This window comes from Callospermophilus lateralis, chromosome 10, assembly GCF_048772815.1.
Source record: "Callospermophilus lateralis isolate mCalLat2 chromosome 10, mCalLat2.hap1, whole genome shotgun sequence".
NCBI lineage: Eukaryota > Metazoa > Chordata > Mammalia > Rodentia > Sciuridae > Callospermophilus > Callospermophilus lateralis.
Genome location: NC_135314.1, coordinates 131,811,390 through 131,820,673, shown reverse-complemented (window position 1 = coordinate 131,820,673; position 9,284 = coordinate 131,811,390). Strand labels below are relative to the sequence as shown.

General features: G+C 52.2%; 1 protein-coding gene across 2 annotated transcripts; it reads left to right on the top strand.

Moving 5' to 3' along the window:
• The first annotated feature begins 216 nt into the window (after positions 1-216).
• On the top strand, positions 217-9,228 carry Apeh (acylaminoacyl-peptide hydrolase). 2 transcript variants are annotated; one of them, XM_076867848.1, is made up of 22 exons: positions 217-303; positions 379-511; positions 1,013-1,139; positions 1,496-1,589; positions 1,676-1,751; positions 1,839-2,002; positions 2,167-2,304; positions 2,404-2,495; positions 2,570-2,610; positions 2,696-2,817; positions 3,353-3,413; positions 4,621-4,718; positions 5,429-5,480; positions 6,281-6,369; positions 6,842-6,980; positions 7,442-7,525; positions 7,606-7,686; positions 8,060-8,148; positions 8,258-8,448; positions 8,562-8,664; positions 8,762-8,868; positions 8,959-9,228. In XM_076867848.1, exons 1-22 carry the CDS (start codon positions 292-294, stop codon positions 9,062-9,064), a joined length of 2,199 nt encoding a protein of 732 aa, XP_076723963.1. In that variant the 5' UTR covers positions 217-291; the 3' UTR covers positions 9,065-9,228. The 2 variants fall into 2 exon arrangements, with proteins under 2 accessions (XP_076723963.1, XP_076723964.1); XM_076867849.1 differs by lacking the exons at positions 379-511; positions 1,013-1,139 and having other exon boundaries at positions 284-303.
• The last annotated feature ends 56 nt before the right edge of the window (positions 9,229-9,284 follow it).

The window sequence follows — 9,284 nt, the reverse complement described above, 5'->3', positions numbered from 1 at the left end:
ACCCCGCCTCCCACTTGCCTCCCGCAACCTCCACTCCCCGCCCAGGCTAGTCCTTTCCGCGAGGTTTCGGTCCGCTGTCCTCCAGGACTCCTCCCTCAAAAGTCCCGCCTTTTTGCCATCGAGGCCCCGCCATCTGTCAACGGTTCTAGCCTGTTCATCCAAGGTCTAGTCCCTCCCATTGGCCATCGGACTGTAGCGGAAACAGGCTGTGTTGCCCCAGGCTCCGCCCCTCAAAGGCTCACTTCCGGGCTGTAGCACGCCCCGCCTTTTCCCTGCTACAGAGAGGAGGCTATGGAGCGTCAGGTGAGGGCTCGGCCCGCGAACCCCGTGGTCCGTGCAGCCCGGGCCGGGCCTGACCCTGGTGTGTCCCCTGCGCAGGTGCTGCTGAGCGAGCCCGAGGAGGCGGCGGCGCTGTACCGGGGCCTTAGCCGGCAACCCACGCTGAGCGCCGCCTGCCTGGGCCCGGAGGTCACCACGCAATATGGGGGCCGCTACCGGACAGTGCACACTGGTGTGTGGACGCAGGGGAATTGGGTAGCGACGAGAGGAGAGGAGGGAAAAGTAGAGGGTGCTTAACAATACACAGGAGTGTGTGGAGGAAGCCTGGGTTGAAAGGGTATCCCGTTCAATTTTCTGCTCACAGGTATATGCAGGGAGGCTGTGCAGGCATTAGTGTCCTGTAGTGCGTGGTTGAGGGATTTGGAGTAGAACACAGATATGAGTGCAAGGTGTGGGCCTTGTAAGGCAGATTCATACCACTCCATCCGATACACATGCCAGGCTGCCCTCAAGATTTTAGGGGATCCAGGAGGGGGCCAGGGACAAGTTTTCTCCAAGCAATTGTTAGCTCAGGCTCTGGAGGCCTGGACTTGGTTTGTGATCATTTGTTGTCCAGGCTTTACCCTGGGTGTCTGGAGACAGATTGGGGAAGGTGGGTCTGGGCCTTCCTGGGTGAGGGGCAGTGCCCAGACTGGCTAAGACAGGTTGAGCAGCCTCATGCCTCCCATTGCAGAGTGGACCCAGAGGGACCTGGAACGCATGGAGAACATCCGATTCTGCCGCCAGTACCTGGTGTTCCATGATGGGGACTCAGTGGTGTTTGCAGGGCCTGCAGGCAACAGTGTGGAAACCCGGGGGGAGTAAGTTTGAGGGAGGAAGTTTGTGGATAAGGCCACCACCGTCTGCCATACTAGCCTTTTATGAATGCCTAGATGTGGATAGGGCCCAGAGGGAAGCTAGGAACTAAGTTCCTGCCCCTTGGGAGCTCATTTGGTCTCTGGTGACATGACCTGATAAGCACTGAAGGCTTGCTCCATACTTGGGCTCAGCCTCAAGCCCATAGTATCCCTGAGTTCCTGCCCTAGGGAAGAGAGGCAAGACCACCTGCCATTGTGGTAGTAAGAGATGCTGCAGGGGCTAGTGTGTGACCAGAACCTTAAGAATCTGGGCTATTTGGGGGTGAGACATGATTCTAACCTGCTACCCATGTCCTTAGGCTACTGAGCAGAGAGTCTCCTTCAGGCACCATGAAAGCTGTGCTTCGTAAGACTGGAGGCATGGGTCCTGGGGAGGAGAAGCAGTTCTTGGAGGTGAGTCTGCATGGGACCAGAGTAGGTGACAGAGAGCTCAGCCCCACAGATACGGGGCAGACAACCTAATGTCCAGATGTCCACAGGTCTGGGAGAAGAACCGGAAGCTCAAGAGCTTCAACCTATCAGCACTGGAGAAACATGGGTCTGTTTATGAGGATGGTGAGGCATCTGGTTGGTGAGCAAGCAGGGTGGACAGCAGGGAAATACATAGCCCTGGACTCCCCCTTATTGGCCCTCTCTACCCAGACTGCTTTGGTTGCCTGTCCTGGTCACACTCGGAGACACACTTGTTGTATGTGGCAGAGAAGAAGCGCCCCAAGACTGAGTCCTTCTTTCAGACTAAAGCCTTGGACATGAATGCCAGAGATGATGAGATGGCCACGCCGAAGAAGCCAGACCAGGCCATCAAGGTGCTTGTGGAATGGCCAGTACATGAAGACCCTGAAGGGCTGCCCTGGGACTCAGTGTGCTCCCTTCTCAAACTGTACCTGCCAGAACTGGGGAGACACTGGCTTCTAGGAAGCAGAGTAGGGATTTGTAGACAGAGTGGACATTGAGTATCCTGTGTTCTCAGGGGGACCAGTTTGTGTTTTATGAAGATTGGGGCGAGAACATGGTTTCTAAAAGCATCCCTGTGCTCTGTGTGCTGGATGTCGAGAGTGGTAATATCTCTGTGCTCGAGGGAGTCCCTGAGAATATATCCCCTGGACAGGTCAGTAGCCACTCAGCATATGTTCTCCCTCCTGGAGTCTGGGACCCCTGCTTGAACAACTGCCCCTTACTTACAACTGCCCTATGGTCTTGTTTACAGGCTTTTTGGGCCCCTGGGGACACAGGTGTGGTGTTCGTAGGTTGGTGGCATGAGCCCTTCCGGCTAGGCATCCGTTTCTGTACCAATCGCAGGTAAGGAAGTGAGACAGGCAAGTGCCTTGCAACCCAGCTAGCCTTGAAACTGAGTGTCTCTTTGGCCATTCCAGGTCAGCTCTGTATTATGTGGACCTCATCGGGGGAAAGTGTGGTAAGTGGCTAGCGCCCACCTGTGCTTTTCTAACCCACATTGGCCCTGCTAGTCTGTGTGATTCTCACATTTCTGTGTGGCCCAGAACTCCTCTCGGATGACTCCCTGGCTATTTCTTCTCCCCGGCTGAGCCCAGACCAGTGTCGCATTGTCTACTTGCAGTACCCATCTCTGGTCCCTCATCATCAGTGTAGCCAGCTGTGCCTGGTGAGCTGGAGGTTTGGAGGTGTTTGGGTGGTTAGCAGGAAGAGGAGATGAGAGCTGAAGGGCCAGCATCATCTCCCCATGAACCCCTTTGTAGATATTCTTCTGTCCTGGGTGCAACAGTAGTGTGAGTTTTCCTGTTCTTTCAAGGAATGGAGGGCTTTGTACACTGTCAGGGCTCATCACCTTGACAGCATCCTCCATCTATAAGAATGTTCCTTTCCTTGATTCTCATCTGCATGTAGCCCAGGCTTTGCAAGGGACTGGAATATAGTGGGGAGTTACATAATCCCAGACCCTACCCAGATAGAGCTGTGGGCCTCTATGAAAGTCCTCTGACTTAGATATGCCTATCTGAGGCCTCTGTGGGCACCTGGTCCAGGTCACCGGAAAGGAAATATATCAGGCTCCTCTGAGGTCCCCCTTCCTTTCCCCCGAGGCTATCCAAAGCTGTCACTGAAGAGAATAGATGCAGAGCTCTATGCCCTGAGGGTATTGCCTGTCCCAGGGCAGTCCTGACTCTTACCTTCTCTTGCAGTATGACTGGTATACCAAAGTCATCTCAGTGGTGGTGGATGTTGTACCTCGGCAGCTGGGAGGTGAGGGGTGCTGTCCCTCCCAGGGGATACATTGGGGCCTATAGTTCTGTGAGTTCCTGCTATCTATTCCCTCCATCCCTGGCTCTTCCTTCCTGGGTTCCTTCAGAGGACCCTTTCTCCCTGCCGGGCTGCCCCTGTGCCCAGCCTCCATGGTGAGTGGGGCCATCACTATGGGGAACGGTTCTGGCTGGATGAAAGCTTAGGTCACAGTGGACTGAGCTAGCTGGAGCTATAGATAATTTAATGTCTGCATTAAATTTCATAGATATTTGTTTTTCTAAGAGCTGGCTAAAACCTTTGTTCCTTTGAACGGGTCTCAGAAAGAGTACTAGGTTGAAGTATCATACTCGAAAGGCCCTGGACCCAAGGGTGCTATGTTACACTGCTCTTCTCTAAACCCCAGCAGCCTTTGTCCAGTTCAAGTCAGATAGTCCCCTGGGAGGGTGGTTCTTGGCTCAGAGGCTCCTGTCTAAATTTCAGGTGTTTACAGCTCTGCTTGAGATCCGGGGCCATCCCAATGACATGAGGGGAGAAAGTCTTTTTTTTTTCCAGGCTGCCCAGAAAATTCCAAAAGTCCAATTAATAAGAGATTGTCTCTTGCAGCTGAGGCTGTACTTTAGTAGTAGTGTGCATGAGATCCTGAGTTGGATCCCTAGTACCAGGAAAAAAAGTCTTCTCTTTGATTGCAGGGATGTAGTGATGGGGTCCTAGTGTGAATCCCAGCTCTGCCTCTGGTTAGCAGTGTGTCCTTGGACAGTGACCCAGCCACACTGAGCTTCCATTTCTTTGTGGAGAGAGTGGTAGTCCCTATTTTCCTTGTAGTATTATATTGAGAGTTAAGTGAGTGATAATATTAAAGGGTAAGACTTTTGAGCCCCCTGTGTATACACTGTGGTCAGCGCTACAGTGGACAAACAGGTGCTATCTTGCTTAAAGATACCAGAGGCCCAGAGCAACTTAGGAAAGCAAGTGATTTTCTTTTGAGAACCCATGGTTTCTCAGTAGTTCTCAAACTGCTTCTTAAGAGTCCTCAGAGTCTTCTCTTCCTCCCTCATGCAGGCAGCTTCTCATCACCAGAGTGAGATGCCATTTTGTTATAAGTTGCAGGGGCCCCAGGTGGATTCCCTAAAAGCCCAGCCTGATTCATAGTCTTGACCCCCCATAACCTCTGCTCCTGGACCCAGCACCAACCTCCCCATCTTTTCAGAGAGCTTCTCTGGGATCTACTGCAGCCTTCTGCCTCTAGGATGCTGGTCAGCTGACAGCCGGAGAGTGATCTTTGATTCAGCTCAACGCAGCCGGCAGGTAACAGACACTATGATCAACTGCTAGGAATCTGGGCCCTGAGGCATAGCATGTACATGCCTTTGGGGAATGCCCAGTCCTAGTGTCTCACCTGCCCTTTGAAAAAGTCCTGCCTGTCCTGTCTTGTACTTGATTCTCCTTGAGGGGATCAACTGCCCTGGTGCCCCACAGCAGAACCTTTGACCTTTTTGCCTAAGGCAGAGGTACATCCTCTCCCAGCTGGGGGAGAAAGGGGCTGCCTCTGGGTGGGTCCAGGATATTCATTTAAAGGCAGCTAATGGAAATAAGACCAAACCCTTACCCTAGGGATGGGATGAAGATGCCTATAGTATACCAGTCTCCTTTTGGGTGTAATATCATTTGGTCTCATGCTAACTCAAAAGGATCCAGTGACCAGGTGCAGCGGTGCTTGCCTATAATCCCAGCTTGGGAGGCTGAGGTAGAAGGATCGAGAGTTCAAAGCCAGCCTCAGCAACTTAGTGAGGCCCTAAGCAATTCAGCAAGACCCTGTCTCTAAGTAAAATATAAAAAAATGGCTGGGGATATGACTCAGTAGTTAAGTGTCCCTGGGTTTAATCCCCACTACCAAAAAAAGAACCCAGTAATATCTCTTACCTTATTGGGATACTCAGTTATGATGAAGTGAGATTTGAACCTGGGCCCTCAGGGCTCTTGGATGTGGTGCCCATGTGGTCTTCTCTCTGCCTCAGGACCTATTTGCTGTGGACACTCAGATGGGCAATGTGACCTCCTTAACAGCTGGTGAGCAGGGGTTCTGGTGTAGTGGTAAGAGCAGGGTGAGTGAGCCAATCGGATTAGGGTTAGACAGCTGGAGCTACAGGTATATGTGTGGTAGCAGCAGCATTCTTAGCCACTGACTATTCTACAGGCTTTTCCAGTAGTCCTCTGAGGATTTTATCCGTGCAAAACCCTTTCCTGTTCCACTGACCTTCAGTACTCAACTATGAACTGGCCTAGCCTCAACATGTTACCTATCCTGCTCCTAAAGCCCACAGAACTTTCTCTAGCCTAGATCTGCCAGAATCATCCTTCCCTTCCCTAGCCCTTGGGTGCCCTGTCCTAGGCAGAGGCAGCTCTGCCACCTTCAGGCCCAGGAGAAATCTAGTATTAGCACTTCCATCTTCCCTACAATCAGGCCTGGTGTCAGTCCCTGAAATGTCTTTTGAGACACCTACCCTGACTCTACCTGTTCCTCTCCAAAACTGAAAGTGTTAATTCTAAACCTACATCTCATGACATAGTTCCTGCTTAAGCATTTCCTTGAACCCCATAGCCCAGTCCCCAACCCAACTTCCTGGGCTCCTTTTTACACTGTAGTCATTGAAGGCCTTGGTGGTCTGGTGTGTCCCCAGGTCTGTCATTTCTTAGGCACAGCCAGAGTCCAGATGAATAAGGGACTGAGGAGGAGACTCACCCAGGGTCATGTGCAGTTGGGTAAATACTTTCAGGGTGAAAGGGGCACCACCTCCAGTGGGATTCTGCAGAGAGCAGATGGGAAAGGTGGTCCCTGCTGTGCATTTAATGACATCTTTTTTCTCCAGGGGGGTCAGGTGGAAGCTGGAGGCTACTTACAATTGACCGGGACCTTATGGTGGTACAGTACTCCACACCCAGCCTGCCTCCAAGCCTGGTGAGTGTTGGTGGGTCCAGGCTGGCAGGCAGGGATTCAGTGTAGGCAGAGCTTCCCAGGCCAGGAAACTGGTCCAGAGTCTGACCATGGCTGATCGGCATGTAGAAGGACTGAAGCACAGACCCAATCCAGCATGGTTCATAAAGGTTTGGCATTCACCGGGAGGAACTGCAGGCTGGGGCTTTCTCTGTCCTAAACAGGGTAACTGGGGATATGCCTAGTCCTCTGATTTTATAGGGAGACAGACATCAAAACCTAGAAGCCAGGGAGGTATGCAGGGTGGGGATGAGGAGGGGTTCCATGTGAATAGGCATACCTTGGTATGCACCAGCTCACAAGAATCCATATTGTATCCTCTAGAGATATATGTGAAGCCCAGCTTGGTAAGATTTTCCCACTTCCCACCCTGGGTAGAAGCACAAGGGCAGGGAGGTAGCCAGGCCACCTGTGACACTTTCCTTCCCCTTGGCAGAAAGTTGGATTCCTGCCTCCTGCAGGGAAGGAGCAAACAGTGTTGTGGGTAGCCCTGGAGGAGGCTGAGCCCATTCCTGACATCCACTGGAGCATCCGGGTGCTACAGCCACCCCCAGACCAAGAGAATGTGCAGTATGGTGAGCTGGGCCAAGAGCAGAGGGACACTTTCTTCAGGCTTCCAACACATCGCATCTTCTCTGTACCTTTCTGCCTCCTGGCTTATATTGTAGAGTTTCCTGAGATGTCTTTTAAGAAGTTTACTGTGTTTTTTGTGTTCATGGGGAGAAATATCTAGGGATCTGAGCCTCTGCTCTGGATATCAGAACTAGGTACCACCAGGCCAAATGACCTGTCTAAGGTCTAAAAAGAACAGGCCTCATATAAGGCCTATGTGATCATACCTCCTACAGAACGCTATCTCCTCAGAATGGGGCTCCCTGATTAGGGTAAAAGGAGCATAAACCTTCAAAAGTTTATATACTATGCTGTAGGCCACCTTGGCCACAGGTCACCTTAGACCTATAGTTTTACATGGCTTGGATAGGGAAGGCCTTAGGAAGTGGCACTGGCCCTGCTGACTGCTGCCTTCTCTCTGCAGCTGGCCTTGACTTTGAAGCAATCCTTCTGCAGCCCAGCAACACTCCAGATAAGACTCAGGTGCCCATGGTGGTTATGCCCCACGGTAGGCATCTGGCGTAAAAGCCCTTGCCCTCCTATCATCCCTCCTAGCTGGCCCTTTCATCTTCTACTCCTTGTCTACAGGAGGACCCCATTCATCCTTTGTCACTGCCTGGATGCTGTTCCCAGCCTTGCTTTGCAAGATGGGCTTTGCAGTGCTATTAGGTGAGCAAGGAGGGACCTATACTCTACTAAGGCTTTGGTGGAGTAATGGGGTGGGGCTGATTTGTATAAGCCTCAAAGATGCCTCCCCAGTCTCCTGGCTTTTCTGTAGCCTGGTTACTTTCTCTAGTAACCATTACCAGGAACTGCTCTGGCCCAGCCTCTGGCCCCATGTATGGTGATAAGTAGATTTTGGGACTTCCATGGAAAGAATGCTGTGGTCACTGGGTAGAAAGCCTCAAACCTCTTGACCCTTTCCCCTTGACAGACTATTGTACTTCTAGTCCCAGGGCTTACTTCACAAATGTATGAAATATTGTTCAGGGAAATGAAAATGTTGTTTGACAACTCTATCTGCTCCCTCCCTTGCCTTCAGTGAACTATCGTGGCTCCACGGGCTTTGGTCAGGACAGTATCCTTTCCCTCCCAGGCAATGTGGGCCACCAGGATGTGAAGGATGTCCAGGTAGCAGAGGGCTGGGGCTTCTGGACAGGCTGGAGGGTGGGCTGTCAAGGTGTGGCTCTATTCAACTGGGCAGACAGCTGGCTGCAGTGTGCTGTGCCTCACCTTGTAGTTTGCAGTGGAGCAGATACTCCAGGAGGAGCACTTTGATGCAGGCCGTGTGGCCCTTATGGGTGGTTCCCATGGTGGGTTTTTGTCGTGCCACTTGATTGGTCAATACCCTGAGACCTATGGTGCCTGCGTGGCCCGGAACCCTGTGATCAATATAGCCTCCATGATGGGCTCCACTGACATCCCTGACTGGTGAGTATGTAACACAGGTTTCTGTCTTCCTCCCTTCCACCCTGTATTTCATTCCAGTGGAGCCCCTGTAGGAATCAGAATTCCTGGGGCTGTATCAGATTGGTTTCTTGCAGGTGTGTGGTGGAGGCTGGCTTCCCTTATAGCAGTGACTGCCTGCCAGACCTCAGTGTGTGGGCAGAGATGCTGGACAAGTCACCCATCAAGTATATCCCTCAGGTACCTAGTTTTCTTCCTTGTCCCGTGTGCCATCTATCCACCCAGAACCCAGGGGCCAGTTCACCAATGCCCCCCTCCTGGCTCCTCACACACCCAGGTAAAGACCCCGCTGTTACTAATGCTGGGACAGGAGGACCGGCGTGTACCCTTTAAGCAGGGCATGGAGTATTACCGTGCCCTAAAGACCCGGAACGTGCCCGTTCGGTGAGTGTCTCAGGCTGTCCTTGGCAGCTGGTGGGCAGGTGAGCAGGGGAGGACCCTCCAACCTCAAATGTTGCTGCCCTACCCCTACAGGCTCCTGCTCTATCCCAAAAGCACCCATGCACTATCAGAGGTGGAGGTGGAATCAGACAGCTTCATGAATGCTGTGCTCTGGCTGCACACACACTTGGGTAGCTGAAGCCCTGCCATTCTGCGTGAGCTGGAATGTCATACTTTGTTCTTGGGGAGCTCCAAGATCTAACAGAGCAGTGAGGGGCCTCCTGGGCTCTGGACTCTGAATGAGTGGCGGGGGAATGTGGGCTATGTAATAATAAATAAGGACATAGATCCTGGTTCAGTGATGGTACTTTGTACCATGCCATTCCCATCCCCATCCCCATCCCCATCCCCATCCCTAA

Coding starts and splice junctions, on each gene's coding strand:
- Apeh (XM_076867848.1), top strand. Junction 6,370..6,841: donor CCAGCCTGCCTCCAAGCCTG/GTGAGTGTTGGT, acceptor TCCCCTTGGCAG/AAAGTTGGATTCCTGCCTCC. Junction 8,449..8,561: donor TCCACTGACATCCCTGACTG/GTGAGTATGTAA, acceptor GGTTTCTTGCAG/GTGTGTGGTGGAGGCTGGCT.